The sequence below is a fragment of the Grampus griseus genome, assembly GCF_964374135.1.
Source record: "Grampus griseus genome assembly, chromosome: 3".
NCBI classification, from domain to species: domain Eukaryota; kingdom Metazoa; phylum Chordata; class Mammalia; order Artiodactyla; family Delphinidae; genus Grampus; species Grampus griseus.
Window position 1 is genome coordinate 42,689,111 of NC_139019.1, and position 17,391 is coordinate 42,706,501.

Genomic DNA, 17,391 nt, shown 5'->3' on the forward strand with positions numbered 1-17,391 from the left:
ATGACATGATTTTCATGACAAATAGACAAGCTTTTAAAAGTAATTTTGATTTTATATCATCAGATATGTGATGAACATAGTTAAATGTTTGCAATGTGAGCTCTGTACTCAATGATACAACTGTTTGTAGTTATACTATATAGACATTCCTTGAAAATAAAGGATGAAACTCTTTTCCCCCTAAGTTTTCCAACAGCACTTTTAATTTTTCTTGTTACAGGTCATAGTTCTCAACTCCTGTCTTTTGAAATTTTATTGAGTCTTGTGAAACCAATGAAGTGAACAAAAAGTCATATAAGTTGAATATAATATACATTAATACACAGATGTAATAATGAATGTCATTCTTTGAACTCAAACTATATCAATAAAAAACATTGCTGTTCACTGTTATAATTTTTTGATATTTTAATATTGAGGGAAAGTACTCTTTTTTTCATTTACCGTTATATATCTTAAACTTACTATGTCTAGAATGTAAGAAATTCTTAATAAATCATTAAATGAGTAAGCCAAAACATTAGGACATAAAACAAGTGAGATGTAAATATTTAGGGGGACAAAAATAATCAGTTTCAAATGTATGTTTTTATCGCTTAAAATATCCAAAGCAACATCTCCCCAACATATATGTCTTGTTATAGGAATTTGGTTAATAAATGAGGCATCACATATGAAAAGAGGAATGGAATATTCAACAGATTCTGTTGGGATAACTAGTTAGATGCCTATAACTAGTTATATGCCCATGCCATATTAAAAATAAGCCCTATGTGAATTACATAAAAAATTACAACTACAGAAAAATACAGTTAAATATTAAACCTTTGAATTGGGAATGAGAGTTGACATTAAGCTCAAAGGACAGAAATCATGATGGAAACAACAAACAGATTTGATCACAAAAGAATAAGTTGCTTATGTAAAAAGGTTAAACAGTAGACAAGGAAAAGTATTACTGTGACTACAATGGATTATCAGTGTATAGTTATTTATATGTGGATATTTAGGAATTCTATTAGATCAATGCGCAAAGAACAGACAACTCAAAAAGGGAGGTTCAATTTTAAAAAACATGGGACAGGAATTCCCTTGTGGTCCAGTGGTTAGGACTCTGTGCTTTCACTGCCAGGGGCCTGGATTTGATCCCTGGTCAGGGGAGCTAAGATCCCACAAGCTGGAAAAAAGAAAAAAAAGGGGAAATATTTAACTTGTACTGTTAATCTCACTTCTGGGAAAGGCTAATTTCCAGTTTGTTTTGTTTACAAAGAGCATTTATAAGTCATTTCTTTTTTTTTTTTTTTTTTCATTTCCTCAAAGAGCTTCTTGGTCATAGCCTGATTGCCTTAAAACTTTTTTGAATTTGCTTGATTTGTCAGATTTACCATAATAGCATTACTGAAACAAATGTAAAAAGAGAAAGAAAATCATACATGATCCTACCATCATTATAAACCAACTGTAAATGTCCCAGTGTTCAATTACTTTCCTCATTTCTAGGTATAGATTTGAATAATTTCTTTTAAAAATATCAGAGTAATGGATACACATATGACTAGAAAAAAAATCAAAGTAATGGATACACATATGACTAGAAAATAAAATTCTATAGAAAGATTAATAATAGAAAGCAATATTCTGCTGCCTCTCCCTTTCTTTTTTTTTTTTTTTTTTTTGCGGTACACGGGCCTCTCACTGTTGTGGCCTCTCCCGTTGCGGAGCACAGGCTCCGGACGTGCAGGCTCAGCGGCCATGGCTCACGGGCCCAGCCGCTCCACGGCATGTGGGATCTTCCCGGACCAGGGCACGAACCCATGTCCTCTGCATCGGCAGGCGGACTTTCAACCACTGCGCCACCAGGGAAGCCTGCCTCTGCCTTTCTAAATTGCTCTTCCACATCCCACAAATACCTTTAATCATTTACAATGGTTGCCATCACATCGTTTGTTTTTGTCTCACCAAGTTTAGACTTCTATTGACTTTGTGTGTGATAGATAAAGATCACTCACCTCACTCTTACTTCCTTGGTAACTTTATTACGTTTTTCAAGTTTTATTGAGATATAATTGTTATACATCACTATATAAACTGAAGGTGCATAATGAGCATAATGGTTTGGCTTACACTGTATTGTGAAATGATTACTGCAGTAATCATCATCTTATATAGTATATAAAATAAGAAAGCAAAAGAAGAAAAAAATCGTAACTTTAATATAGTTAGAAGTACACTTTGTGAGATGATTGATAAAGGCACCCTTTTCCTTCCCTCTATTTCTGTTTTTATATTACAGCATCTGTAAACTATACATTTACATTTCCAAAGTTAATATTTGCATTCTATTCTATAACAAAAAGTCTCCCTTGTTATATCTACAGGTTGATTCTAAAATTGGAAATCAATAGACAAGGTTTACATTATACAAATATTGTTCTCTGAATGGGCCAGTTAACATAGTCTGATTATCTTTACTATTTTTCCAATTTTGTCACCTCTGTGTTTCAAGGGAGAATTATTATAATTATTATAAATGCCAGGGTCAAGTGAAAATTGATCAAAACCATTTCACATACCAGTTTGCTTTAACCTTGGGCCATACTCTTAGAGCAATTTATTTACCCTGTAGTTTGATTGTCTTTCTTTTTTCTTGTTGGGAGAAGAAACATGCCCTTTTCATCATATTATTACCTTTCTGGGTTCAAAGTTAGTATTGTCTGGAAGCTATATCCTCAAATATGTTGGTGTTGTTAACTTTTATGAATGGACATTTTAATTTTGGCGAGTACTTGGTGTGCTTTGCAGATCCCTGGGAGTGTGTTGTATTTCTTTGATAATTTTTCCTAAGCTTTCTCTGTTCTTTCTTTATGGAACTTCTATTAATTTTGCTAGAACTGCAAAATTAATCTCTAAATGTCCTATCGTTCATGTTTTTTCATCTTTTTGCTTATGTTCTGGTAGAATACTTACCATCTTTAAACGCGTTTAAAACATTTTTAGCAATTTTATTTCCAATCTTACTTTGTTTTTCTAAATGTTGCTTAAAAATGAATGTTCTGCTTTACTAATACTTGTTTAATCCTTGTAATTTAACCTGAGAAATCTTTTTTTTTTTTTGCATTAAGCATTTGTTTTCCTGCTGCTTGGCATCAGAAATCTTAAGCCTTTATCAACTTCTAAGTATATTGAATGCTGGCTTTAGTCAAATTCAGTAATCTCTTCATTTTTGTGCATTTCCCTCCAACCCCTAGAGTCTAGTGCCCTCTCCTCTCTCTCTAACTCTGTTCATCAAGGCCTCCTCTCAAGAGAAGGGATAAGTTGAGATGTGAATAATAAAGCTTAGATTTTCTTCTATTGAATTCTTTGCATTTTAAGAAGTCAAAGGTTCTGGCCTGAAGTGGGAAGCTCAAACTAAAGTGGGAAGCTCAAAATGTGGAATAGCTGTACCAGTGAAGGGATAAAGATGAAGAATGGTCCTGATTTCGTATTGGGTACATGACTTACTGCATCTGTCTGTTAGGGTCTTGGGGTAGAATAGTCCTCGTTTTCTGGTTTAACTTTTCAGCATTGATAACATTTCATCATAGGGCAGCAGCATAAGTTTACCCTCCCACATTTCCCCTAGCTTTACACTTTGAGCTGTTTTTATAATCTCTTCATTGGTCCCCTAATTCGGGAGAAGACAGCTCTTCATGTTGTTTGGTTTGTGTGCTCTTTATAGATTTTTAAATATGTTTAAAATGGCACTATTAAAATTTCAGCCACACAACAGCGTGCATGATGGTCGACAGGGGTTGTCTGTGTTCAATGTCGGCTTTAGATTTCCCCGCTGTATCCCACGCAGAACAGGAAACCTAGTACCTCCTTTGTAAAAGTCCAGAATGGACTCGTATTATGTCCCAGGGTGCTGGTGGTGAGATAAGGCGCTCGTTTTACGATCCGGCCAGCAGAGAGCCAAGCCTCGGCGGCCAGACGGCTGTGTGCGGCCGTGGCCACCTCGAAGCAGCCAGTGCTGGAAAGCAGCTTCGTCTGCATCCCGCCTCCGGCTTGTGGAGGCGGCCCCCGGGGGCGGCCCTGACCTGGTGGTCCTTCCTCTCCCGGACCTGGCAGCGTTCTCTCCGTTCTCTCCGCGGCCTCGATTGGGGAATGCCAACTAGTACTGGGGGCGTGGGGCGGCAGGAGCCTTCCCCCCGGGGCGGAGCCGGAGGTTGGCCTCAAGGGATCTGAGGGACTGCGATGAGCAGCTGTTAGGAAGGCCTCCCTGCCGCCGGGAGCTCTGGCTGACCAAGTCCAGGTGAGTGTGGGGCGTGCGCGCGTGGTGGGCTGGCACCGCGGGGCTTTCCTCCGGCCTTCCCTTTAGAATCGCAGCTCCTAAATCACTTTGGACCGCGTAGGTTATCGACCCAAGTTTTACTTCAAATCTCGGGGGATTTATCAACCTATGTAAAACCCATTCGTAGACCCAGCGAAAGGCCCCAGAACCGAAGATTAAATGACTCCTGCTTTAGAGACAGTTGGTGGTGCCCCGAGGAATTCCTCGTGAAGAGAGAATGGGGGTGGGTGGGTGTGGGTTGGAGTGGGGGAAACAGCAGGGTTAGTGTGCGGAAACACTGCGGAGGCTGGAAATTGCGGTGAGCAAATGATTTGTCTTAGAGCTTGGGGTCTGGCGATTCAGGTTAATCCTTTAAGCGACTCATTACTTGTTTTACTGTAATTTAGGAGACTGCCAAATTGTCAGCGTAGGGCATTGAAATCTTTTCTGTGGGGGATTTTGCATGTGAGAATTCCTTGAAAGATTTTTTTCTGCTGTCAGTATTTTCTGGATTTGGAGTCTCATGTGTTTGTAGAATTCTTTTTCAGCATTCAGGAACAAAACCCAACTTTTTCTCCCCTTCTTTGTATATGAACTTGTTAATTCTCCTAAAGTCTTGGCTATATCTATTTAACCTGATTTTCTCCTTAGTTTTGGGAGGGGGTTACCATGTGGGGGGTAAATTCTCAACAGAGGTAAGAGCAGTTTAAAATACTCAAAAACTTGTATGTGTAGGATGAGAAGCTCCTGTGTGACAAGGTAGGTATGATGCTTTATTATAAAGAACTAGTTGGAGTAACCTTAACACTGGCTTTAATGTTGACTTGGTGTTGCCTAGCACTATCAGTGATCTGCTTTATGCCTCAGTTTGCTTTTATGTAAAAGAAAGACAGTAACTGGATTTTTCTTCATTTGGTGTTCACCCAATGAAGATGCACACAGTCAGTGCATGCAGTTACAATAAAATACTTTTAAAGAGGCAGCTTTGTGTAAGAATGCAGGGTATTATAGCCAAATGCTGGTGCACTTGTATTTTTATGTTCATATTCTAATATTGAATTAGCTGATATATCTTTTTAAAAAATTTTTTTTAAAAATTTATTTTTTGGCTGCGTTGGGTCTTCGTTGCAGCATGTGGGCTACTCTTTGTTGCAGTGTGCGGGCTTCTCATTGCGGTGGCTTCTCTTGTTGCAGAGCACGGGCTCTAGGTGCATGGGCTTCAGTAGTTGTGGTGCACGGGCTCAGTAGTTGTGGCTCACGTCAGTAGTTGTGGCGCATGGGCTTACTTGCTCTGCCACATGTGGGGTCTTCCCAGACCAGGGATCGAACCCATGTCCCCTGCATTGGCAGGCAGATTCTTAACCACTGCGCCACCAGGGAAGTCCCTAGCTGATATATCAACGTTCAATAATAGTTGATTCTCGAGAAATATGTCAGAGATCACATTTGCAACTATAGTGCTTGAATTGCTTATAAATATCACAGGGGCATGAGTGACGCTTGTTAATTGACTATTTCTGCATCTTACTATATATCTCATCTATCGATTGTTTCATCAGTCATAGGATGCTCCACCACCGGAGCATCTACAGATACTAATCAACTAATGCATTTGTACCAGTTAAATGCAGTGCAGGTTCTGACAATTTTAACATGTTTGTTCTTCAGCTGAATTATCTTACTATATTACTAGTCATGGGGGATGGTGGAAAGTTTGGATTCAGTCATTTATTTCAATTCTGTAGACAGAATTACTGCTGCTATAGTGCAACAAAGTTAAAACCAGCATTTGAAGTACAGAATGTTTTGGTGCCAAAATAAGTACAGTTTATCATAATATGGATATTATGAATGAAATATGTAGAGAGAATGATGCTAATCACATTTAAAATAAGTAGTAACAGTCTTCTTGTAGTTTTCTCTGTATATAATTGGGTAGGAAAGTGAACCCTACTCAAGTCAGAAGACGCAGATTGACCTAAGTTTGAACCCGAGCTCAACATCTTACTATTTGTGTGCTTTGGGACAGGTTAACTTTTTAATCTTTTTATTTGAAATAAGATTTTCATATTATAAAATGCACAGATATTTAGTGTATGGCTTAAATTTTTACCTACATATACTTAAAACCATTGTGTGAATCAAGGTGGGTAACATTTCTATCACCTTCTTGTCCCTTTGCACTCAACTCCCTTGCCCAGAGGTAACCACTATTCTGATTTTTATAACCATAAATTATATTTGTTCCTGAATTCTATATAAATGGAATCATAGAGTACGCTCTCTTTTGTGTTTGGTTTTGTTTAGGATAGTATTTGTGAGATTCATCCATGTTGTGTGTATCAGTAGGTCTCTTTTATTGTGTGGTGTTCTGTCATGTGAATATACTATAAATTGTTTTTCCAGTTTCTTGTTGATGAGCATTTGAGTTGTTCCCAGTTTTTAACTACTATAAATAAAGCTTCTGTGAGTATTCTACTACAAGTCTTTCGGTGAACACAGCCCTCAGTTCTCTTAGGCATGTACCTAGGAGTGGAATTGCTGGATCATGGGGTAGGTATGTGTTTAACTTTATTAGAAACAGACAAAGACTTTTCCAAAATGGTTGAATCATTTATAGCTACCAGCATTGTAAGAGTGTTCCACTTGCTTCACATCCTCACCATTTTTTGGTATTGCTGGCTTTTAAAATTCTAACCATTTACTGTGGTTTTAATTTATGTTTACCTGATGATTAGTGATGTCGAGCACCTTTTCATGTGTCGGTCATTTATTTCATTCTTTCTTCACCTGTTTACATGTCTACCTGGTCACAGTCTTGGCAACAGTACACCTGGGAGTGGTAAAAGGGGTGGAGAAAAGGTGGAATCAAGGGGTGGGGTGCTATCTTGCTGTTTGGTGGTGACACCAAGAATTGTGAAATGGTTTATCTTTTTTTGAGTCACTGATTATATCTACTAGAATGACACTAGCTGCTTTTACAACTCCCAAAACTTCAGTGACTTAACAAGATAGAAGGAGGTTTTTGCTCACCTAACTATCCAAGGAGGGTGTTCCTGCAAGGTAGGTGGCCTCTCAAATTGTTACTTAGGACTTCAGGCTTCTTCCATCATGTGGCTCTGTGATCTTTGGTACATGGCTTCCAAGGTCTTTATGCTTCTCTTCATCAAACCAGGAAAAGGGGAAGAGGTGGGTGGGGAAGGCAGAGGTGCACATACGGAAGATATTTATGGATTAGGCAAGGAAATGGCATATATACCTCTTCTCACATTCCACTGTTGAGAATTTAGTCACATCTAATTGTAAGGGAGACTAGGTAAAGTAGCCTTTTCTGTACACCCAGGAAACTGGGAATCAGCTAGCAGTCTCTGCCAATACTGGTGAAATGGGATGTTCTTAGGAACAGTCACTGGATTTCTGTACTAAACTTAGGACAAAGACTAAATTCTTGATTTGTTTCAAGTAGCAAAGAACCTGTGTAAACTGCTAAGAAGATATTAAATAAGATACCTCCCCATTCTGTGTTTTTGCAACCTGCCTGTGCTGTAGGAGTTGGAGAGTGACCATAAAAGATAATGATAACTTAATAAATCCACTTTGTGCTGGCTTAAAATGCTTTGGTGAAAGCTGTTATCCCGTGTAATTTTATTTATGTAATATCTTACATTTATGAAATGTAATTTAGGATAAGGTAATAAAATTTATCTTTCATTAATATTTCAGGACTTTTTGATATTAAAACTTTAAAAAAGTGTTTAAGTATTTTTTAGTGACTTATTAGAACACTACTTCTAAGACTGTCCATGGGGAAATGCGAAGTTGTTTCTTTCACACCTTTCCCTTGAGCTACTAAGATACTCCTAATATATTGTAGTTGCTAAGTCATTCCACTGATCTTTTGTAATTAAAATCGTCAACGAATAAGCAGTTGCCTTGAATTATTTAAACCTTGGGTCAGCAATCTTTCTAGCTCTTGAGTCCAGTGCACATCATTGTTAGAAGGAAGAGAGGGAGAAGAAAACAAAGGAAGAAAGAAGGGAACAGAAAGAAAATGAGTGTGAGGTGAGGTGCAGTAGAGCTTCCTAAGTAGCCCTGCTTTTAAGCCTTCCTTGGGCAAATCATTGCTCTAGAGCAGTACTGTCTGATAGAAGTATATTGTGAGACACATATGTGATCAGTATATCCCAAATATCATTTCAGTATGTAATCAATATAAAAATTAAGGTACTTTACATTTTTGTACTAAATCTTTGAAATCCAGTATATATTTTATAATTACCTCATATCTCAATTTGGATGCTGTTTTCATTGGAAATACTTAGGATCGATATTTAGATTTTATCAACTATACTGAATATAGCAAATTATGATTCATGTACCCAATATAGATTCACATACTCAAGTTGTTCCAGACATACTTAAGTTTTCCAGTAGCTGAATCATGTCTCAGGTTTTAAATTTAGATTAAGTAAAATAAAATTTTTAAAAATTCAGTTTTTCAGTTGCACTAGCTGTGTTTCAAGTGCTTAGTAGCCATATGTGGTTAGTGGCTATGGCTACTTTAGTGACAGTGCAACTCTAAAGTCTAGACTAAGTTAACTGTAAGCTCTAGGAAGGCAGGGACTTCTGCCTGGCACTGAGAAAGTGCTCAGGAAATATTTGTGGTTTGCAAATAATATCCTATTTTAAAGTTGGTAGAGTTGAAAGTGAGACTTAATAAATAAACTAATTTAATTAATTGAATAGCTGGAGGGAAGCCAGGCTTCCAAAGCTACGTCTTTGTTTCCAAAATTTAATTATTCCTAATAAGCATTTAGTGTGGAGCTATTTAGGCCAGAATGGCTATACATTTTTGGAGCATGCCTCTTTCCACTCCAGTGGCTGGCAACTCTGGTCAAATTGCATATTAATTGCCACATAGTGGATTAGCTAAGCAACTATGGGGGAAAGTAGTCAGTCTGATCTTTCTGTATTTCATTGGTTTGAATTTGGGGAATATAAACTAAAGGAAAATGAATGAAGTCAAAATAATTAAGGTTTTAATTCTGAAAAATAATCATACATCCTATTCTATGTTGCTCGGCAGAGGAAACTATTTTGTTGTTACAGGGGCAGACACATCTAATTTAACAACAACAACAACAAAAATCTAACTTGCACAATGTTCCATAGTGTGAAAAAAGGACTACATTCTTTGAGAATGGGAGTTTTATGTTTTAACATCCCTATGTTTTTTCCCACTAATTACGCAAATTTTACTAGTTTGGTGCTCTACTCACACTTCTTCCACAAAGCCTTCCTTGGTTACTGTAGTTCATAATGCTTCCTCCCATTCCTGGATTCTTTTCTCATAGACCCCAATATTTTGTCATCCAAATATGTATCTACAGTGTTGTGAATTGTTTCCCATTTGACTCATGTCATGTCATATCTAGCCGTGCCAACTCAGTGTTCTCAGTGTTTAATGAGTAGCAGTTCCTCAACATTTGCTTGAGTACACAGAAAACAAGTGGAAAGAAATCCTGGCTGATAGACTTCTTAAGAACCTGACTGTTCCCATGGTTTGTGTTCAAATTGCTTTACCGCATTCTGTTTGACTTGAGTAGTGGCAGCAGCTTGGCTGAGACGGAGAGAGAGAGCTGAACTGCCAGGTATTGGGAGTACTGGATTAAACAACAAGCCAAAGTGAAAGTGACAGTCAAGTCATTAATCACTTACTGAGTTTGTATAAACAAGGGTCTAAACTAAAGAAAGACTCCCTCTGTTCCACTGTTCCCTATGGAATGTCCTACTGGTTGAGGATCAGGTGGATCAGCACAGATGTTGGGGGTTGTCTCACTGTTCAGGGAGCCCTGAACAAAAGGCACCTGCAGATTTATGGACCTAGGGGCTGGGAGAAGGAAGAAGGAAGAGCTAGGAGTGGGAAAGTACTGAATTGGGTGAAGAAAATTGTCTTCAAGTTTTCCACCATAGGAAGACTTCCAAATAGAGACGCCTGGGCCAGGAATGCAGATGTGTGTAAGAGCATGGCCATCCATGGGGACCTGAGTCCTTGTATGCAACAACTTTCAGAAATGGCAATGCATTGTGTATTGATTTTGTACCAAATCTGATATGGAGAAGGCCTCTTTCTCCTGTGAAGCCTGCCAGGGAAAGCCTTTGTAATTGCCTATGGTCAGCCTGAAAAGTCAGGTTTTTTTGGGCTGGGAGGTGGACTCCTTACATATGAAATCTAAATACTTCTATTCTCAGGACCTGAAACTATTCTCATCTATTCTAGGATGGACATTTCCTCACGTTTTAATATCTTTGAAATCAGAATGCATTTTACAGTTGACATCATCCAGGTAACAGCTGTGATCTAACTGATGCTTTTGGATAAAAATCAAGAAAAGTACCAGCAGATAGAGAGCAAGAAGGCCAAGAAGGAGAATATGGAGCTCACCTCCCCTGATGAACACATAGAAATACATCTACATGTGGAGCAATTCTCATAGAAAACAAACTGGAGACTGGCAGACTTATGTAACCAAGGCTGTAAGATCCACATGGAGTTGAGTAAGAAGGAAAGAAAAGTGGTCAGGTCAGGACCTGTGTCCCTGGGAGGAGACACAGAAGAGGAGCAGGATTATGTGGGCTCAGATCCTCCCTGGGGAGTGAACAGTTCAAACCGCGTATTGGGTGCCTTAGCCCTGAGGTCTGACACTGGGAAGACAAGTCCTTTTAGCTGGTGTGAAAACCAGTGGGACTAACAATAGAACTGTTAGGAAACTAGACTTGGCTCACGAAGAGCATGCACATGCTTGCTTACTCCTGAAACAGGGCAGAGGGCGTAGATTGAAACTGCCTGGGACTTAGGCTGGTTTCCCTCGACCACTCAGTGCATGCCCCGGCCGATGCCAAGCACCTGCTCCAGCTCCTCTTGCTCTGCAGTGCAGCTTCCCACTAGGGTGAAGGCTGCTGTTTCTGAGGAGAGTACACAGTTGTGGGGGATGGAGTGGCTCAGACCCAGCACAGCACCCATATAGGGTGAGGGCAGGCGTTACTGGCATTTATGGGGGCAACAGATCAGGAGTGGTGTGGAACTCTGGTGTGCTGGGACTGCCCCAGTGTGCACCCTGGCCTGCATCAGTCACCAACTCCCATCACTCACTTGAGTCCCTCTTGCTCCAGCACTGCTCCCCTCTGGGGTAAAGGGTACTGATGCTGGGAGGGGGAAAGCACAGACTTAGAAGGAACAGAACCAGCTCAGACCTGACCCTCAGGCCTTTCGTTCCAGCAGTTTGGGACCTGCCCCTGACCCCAATAGAATGATGTTGGTCATTGAGCAGAGGAGATGCCCTGGCTCACACCTGGCTCTGACTCTAACCCCTCCATCTCCAGCCCCACCTCCCACCAAGGTGATAGCTGCCAGCACACCCTGGGGTAAGACGTGACTCATGATCACTTCAGGTCCAGCTCTCCCAGGAAAGCAACCGGGCACATGCAGACAGTATAGGCATGCTCCCACACAAGGACACCCTTGCAAGACTGGGATAGGTAACTGGTTCACCTAATTTCAAAAGAGAAAGTTAAGCAAAATGAGAAAGAGGCATTTTTTTTTCAAATGAAAGAACAAGAAAAAAAACCCTGAAAAAACTAATGAAAATGATAATTTATCAGGTAAAGAGTTAAAAGCATTAGTAATAAATGCTAACTGAATTAGGCAAAAGAATAGATGAACACAGTGAGAATTTTAATAAGGAAGTAGAAATGTAAAAAAGAACCAGTCAGAACTGAAGAATACAATAACAAATGAAAAACACACTTGAAATGAACAGCAGACTAAAGTGATACAGAAGGACACATAAGTGATCTGGAAGATAGAATAAGGGAAATCACCCAATCAGAACAGCAAAAAGAAAACAAATGAGAACAGATTAAGGGACCTGTGGGAAAACACCAAGTATACTAATAGTCACATTATAGGCATCTCAGAAGAGAGAGAAAAATGTACTGAAAATGTAACTTGATTAAACTGTGGCTGAAAAATTCCTGAAACTGAAGAAGGAAATAGATATCCAGATATAGGAAGCACAGAGTCCCCCAAAAGATATGAACACAGAGACCCACAATAAGACATAACTAAAATGGCAAAAAGTTAGAATTCTAAAGGCAGCAAGAGAAAAACAAGAGTCACTTAAAAGGGAGCTCCCATAAGGCCATCAGCTGATTTTTCTGCAGAAACTTTGCAGGCCAGAGGGGAGTGGCATGATTTATTTAAAGTGCTGAAGGGAAAAAGCCTGAAACTTAGGATACTCTACTGAGTAAGGTTATAATTCAGAATTGGAAGATAGATAAAGAACTTATTAGACAAGTAAAAAAATGAAAAGAATTCATCAACACTAAACCAACCCTAAAAGAAATGTTGAAGGATTTTCTATAAGTGGAAAAGAAGGCTACAACAAGAAGTAAGAATTTATAGGAAAGGAAAAATCCATTTAGTAAAGGCAAATACATAGTAAAGGCTGTGAATCACTTTAAATAACCTAGTACAAAGATTAAAAGGTAAAAAAATTGTAAAATCAACTATAACTACAAAAAAGGGATAAACATGAATATGTAAAATATGACATCAAAAATACAAAAATGCAGGGGTGGGGAGTAAAAAAATGTAAGTCTTTTAGAATGTGTGTGAACTTAATGACTACCAGTTTAATTAAAACAGGTAGATATAGGTCAACATATGAACTCTGTGGTAACTGCAAATCAAAAACCTACAATAGATACACAAAAGCTAGAGAAAAAAGAACAAGCATACCACTAAAGCAAATAATCAAACCACAAGGGAAGAAACTAAAAAAGAAGAAAACAGAACTACAAAACAACCAGAAAACAAGTAGCAAAATGGAAATAAGTATATTTAAATGTCCGTGGACCAAATGTTCCAATCAAAAGACATAGAGTGCCTAATTGGATAAAACAGTAAGACCCATGTATATGCTGCTTACAAGATACTCACTTCAGAGCTAAAGACACACATGGAATTAAAGTGAGGGTATGGAAAAGAATATTTCATGCAAGTAGAAACGACAAGAAAGCTGGGGTAGCAATACTCATATAAGACAAGATAGACTTTAATTTTTGAATTTTACTTTATTTACTTTTTTATACAGTAGGTTTTTATTAGTCATCAATTTTATACACATTAGTGTATACATGTCAATCCCAATTGCCCAATTCATCACACCACCATCCCCACCTCACTGTGGCTTTCCCCCCTTGGTGCCCATACGTTTGTTCTCTACGTCTGTCTCAAGTTCTGCCCTGCAAACCGGTTCATCTGTACCATTTTTCTAGGTTCCGCATACATACATTAATATACGATATTTATTTTTCTCTTTCTGACTTACTTCACTCTGTATGACAGTCTCTAGATCCATCCACGTCTCAACAAATGACCCAATTTCGTTCCTTTTTATGGCTGAGTAATATTCCATTATATATATGTACCACATCTTCTTTATCCATTCATCTGTCGACGGGCATTTAGGTTGCTTCCATGACCTGGCTGTTGTAAATAGTGCTGCAATGAACATTGGGGTGCATGTGTCTTTTTGAATTATAGTTTTCTCTGGGTATATGCCCAGTAGTGGGATTGCTGGATCATATGATAATTCTATTTTTAATTTTTTAAGGAACCTCCACTACTGTTCTCCACAGTGGCTGTATCAATTTACACCCCCACCAACAGTGCAAGAGGGTTCCCTTTTCTCCACACCCTCTCCAGCATTTGTTGTTTGTAGATTTTCTGATGATGCCCATTCTAACTGGTGTGAGGTGGTATCTCATTGTAGTTTTGGTTTGCATTTCTCTAATAGTTAGTGATGTTGAGCAGCTTTTCATGTGCTTCTTGGCCATCTGTATGTCTTCTTTGGAGAAATGTCTATTTAGGTCTTCTGCCCATTTTTGGATTGGGTTGTTTGTTTTTTAAATATTGAGCTGCATGAGCTGTTTATATATTTTGGAGATTAATCCTTTGTCTGTTGATTCATTTGCAAATATTTTCTCCCATTCTGAGGGTTGTCTTTTTGTCTTGTTTATGGTTTCCTTTGCTGTGCAAAAGCTTTTGAGTTTCATTAGGTCCCATTTGTTTATTTTTGTTTTTATTTCCATTACTCTAGGAGGTAGATCAAAAAAGATCTTGCTGTGATTTATGTCAAAGGGTGTTCTTCCTATGTTTTCCTCTAAGTGTTTTATAGTGTCTGGTCTTACATTTAGGTCTCTAATCCATTTTGAGTTTATTTTTGTGTTTGGTGTTAGGGAGTGTTCTAATTCCATTCTTTTACATGTAGCTGTCCAGTTTTCCAAGCACCACTTATTGAAGAGACTGTCTTTTCTCCATTGTATATCCTTGCCTCCTTTGTCATAGATTAGTTGACCATAGGTGTGTGGGTTTATCTCTGGGCTTTCTATCTTCTTCCATTGATCTATGTTTCTGTTTTTGTAAGATAAGATAGACTTTAAAACAAAGTCTATTAGAAAAGACAAATAAGGTCATTATATATTGATAAAGGGATCAATACAATAAGAGGATATAACATTTGTTAACATGTATGCACCTTACATAGGAGCACCAAAATGTATAAAGCAAATGTTAACAGATGTAAAGGGAGAAATTAACTTTAATAATAGGTGACTTTAACACCTCACTTACATCAGTGGACAGATCATCCAGACAGAAAATCAACAAGGAAACAGTAGTATTAAGTGATACATTAGATCAGTTGGACTTAATAGATATTTATAGGATATTCCACCCCAAACCAGCAGAATACACGTTCTTTTCAAGTGCACATGGAACGTTCTCCAAGGTAGGTCATATGCTAGGCCACAACACAAGTCTCAACAAATTTAAGAGGATAGAAATTATATCAAGCATTTTTTCTGACCACAACAGTATGAAACTAGAGATCAGCTACAGTAAGAAAAATGGGGAAACAACCCCAAACACATGGAGACTAAACAACAAGCTACTAAAAAACCAATGGGTCAATGAAGAAATAAAAAGAAAATCAGAAAATACCTTGAGACAAAGTAAAAGCACAACTTTCCAAAATCTATGGGACACAGCAAAAACAGGTCTATAAAGGGAAGCTTATAGCAATACAGGAAACAAGAAAAATCTCAAACAACCTAACCTACCATCTAAAGGAATTAGAAAAAGAAGAACAAACAAAGCCCAAAGTCAGTAGAAGGAAGGAAATAGTAAAGATCAACAAGGAGGGCTTCCCTGGTGATGCAGTGGTTGAGAGTCCGCCTGCCGATGCAGGGGACACGGGTTTGTGCCCTGGTACGGGAAGATCCCACATGCCGTGGAGCGGCCAGGCCCGTGAGCCATGGCTGCTGAGCCTGCGCGTCCGGAGCCTGTGCTCCACAACAGGAGAGGCCACAACAGTGAGAGGCCCACGTACCGCAAAAAAAAAAAAAAAAAAAAAAAAAAAAGATCAACAAGGAAATGAAAAAGAGCCCCCCCCCCAAAAAAAAAAAACCAATGGAAAAGATCAGTGAAGCCAAGAGCTGTTTTTTTGAAAAACAAAACAAAACAAAATTGATAAGTCTTTAGCCAGGCCCATCAAGAAAAAAATAGAGGACCCAAATAAAATAAGAAGTGAAAGAGGAGAAATAACAGCTGGTACCACAGAGCTACAAAAAATCGTAAGAGAATACTATGAACAGTTATACACCAACAAATTGGACAAGCTAGAAGAAATGGACACATTTCTTTAAGCATACAGTCTTCCAAGACTGAATCAGGAAGAAATAGACAATCTGAACAGACAAATCACTAGTGAAATTGAATTTGTAATTTTAAAAACGTCCAGTAAACAAAAGTCCAGGACTGGAAGACTTCACAGGGGAATTCTATCAAACACATAAAGAAGCACTAATACCTATACTTCTCAAACTATTCCAAAAAAGTTGAAGAGGAGGGAACACCCCCCAATTCATTTCTATGAGGCTTGTATTACTCTGATACCAAAACCAGACAAAGACACTACCGAAAAAAAAACAAAATCACAAGCCAGTATCTCTGCTGAACATAGACGCAAAAATCCTCAACAAAATATTAGCAAACCAAATCCAACAATATATAAAAAGGATCATACACAATGATCAGGTAGGATTTATTCCAGGGCTGCAAGGATGGTTCAATATTTGCAAATCAATCAGTGTGATACACCACCGTAACAAAAGGAAGGATAAAAAAATCACATGATCATCTCAATAGACTCAGAAAAAGCATTTGACAAAATTCACCATCCAATCACAATAAAAAAACCTCTCATTGAAGTTGGTATATAGGGAACATACCTCAACATAATAAAGGGCATTTATGACAAACTCATAGCTAACATCATTCTCAATAGTGAAAAGCTGAAAGCTTTTCCTCTCAAATCTGGAATAAGACAAGAATGTCCACTCTCGCTACTTTAATTTAACATAGTATTGGAAGTCCTAGCCACAGCAAACAAGAAAAAGAAAAGTCATCCAAATTGGAAGGGAAGAAGTAAAACTGTCTCTATTTGCAGATGATGTGATACTATATATGTAGAAAACCCTAAAGTCTCCACCAAACTCTATCAGAAGTAATAAATGAATTCATTAAAGTTGCAACATACAAGATTACTATACAGAAATCTGTACATTTTCTAGCCACTAGTAGTGAACTTTCAGAAAGAGAAAGCAAGAAATCAATTCTATTTAAAATCACATCAAAAGAATAAAATACCTAATAATAAACATAACCAAGGAGGTGAAAGACCTGTGCTCTGAAAACTTTTTTTTTTTAGGCCACGTGTGAGGGCATGTGGGATCTTAGTTCCCTGACCAGGAATTGAAACTACATCCCCTGCATTGGAAGCGTGGAGTCTTAACCACTGGACCTCCAGGGAAGTCCCTGAAAACTATGAAACATTGATGAAGGAAATTGAAGATGATACAAAGAAATGGAAAGGTATCCCATGTTCATGGATTGGAATAATTTTGTTAACATACCCATACTACCCAAAGCAATCTACAGATTTAATGCAATCCCTGTT

The 17,391-nt window shown here is 38.3% G+C and overlaps 1 protein-coding gene across 1 annotated transcript in view; it reads left to right on the forward strand.

Moving 5' to 3' along the window:
- Nucleotides 1-3,891: 3,891 nt before the first annotated feature.
- The window catches only part of IL31RA (interleukin 31 receptor A), a gene marked incomplete at both ends in the record, with an annotated part of 54,468 nt that continues 40,968 nt past the window's right edge, over nt 3,892-17,391 (forward strand). The window contains 1 exon segment of the mRNA XM_082650290.1: nt 3,892-4,204. Within this exon segment, the coding sequence (XP_082506416.1) occupies nt 3,892-4,204 (313 nt within the window).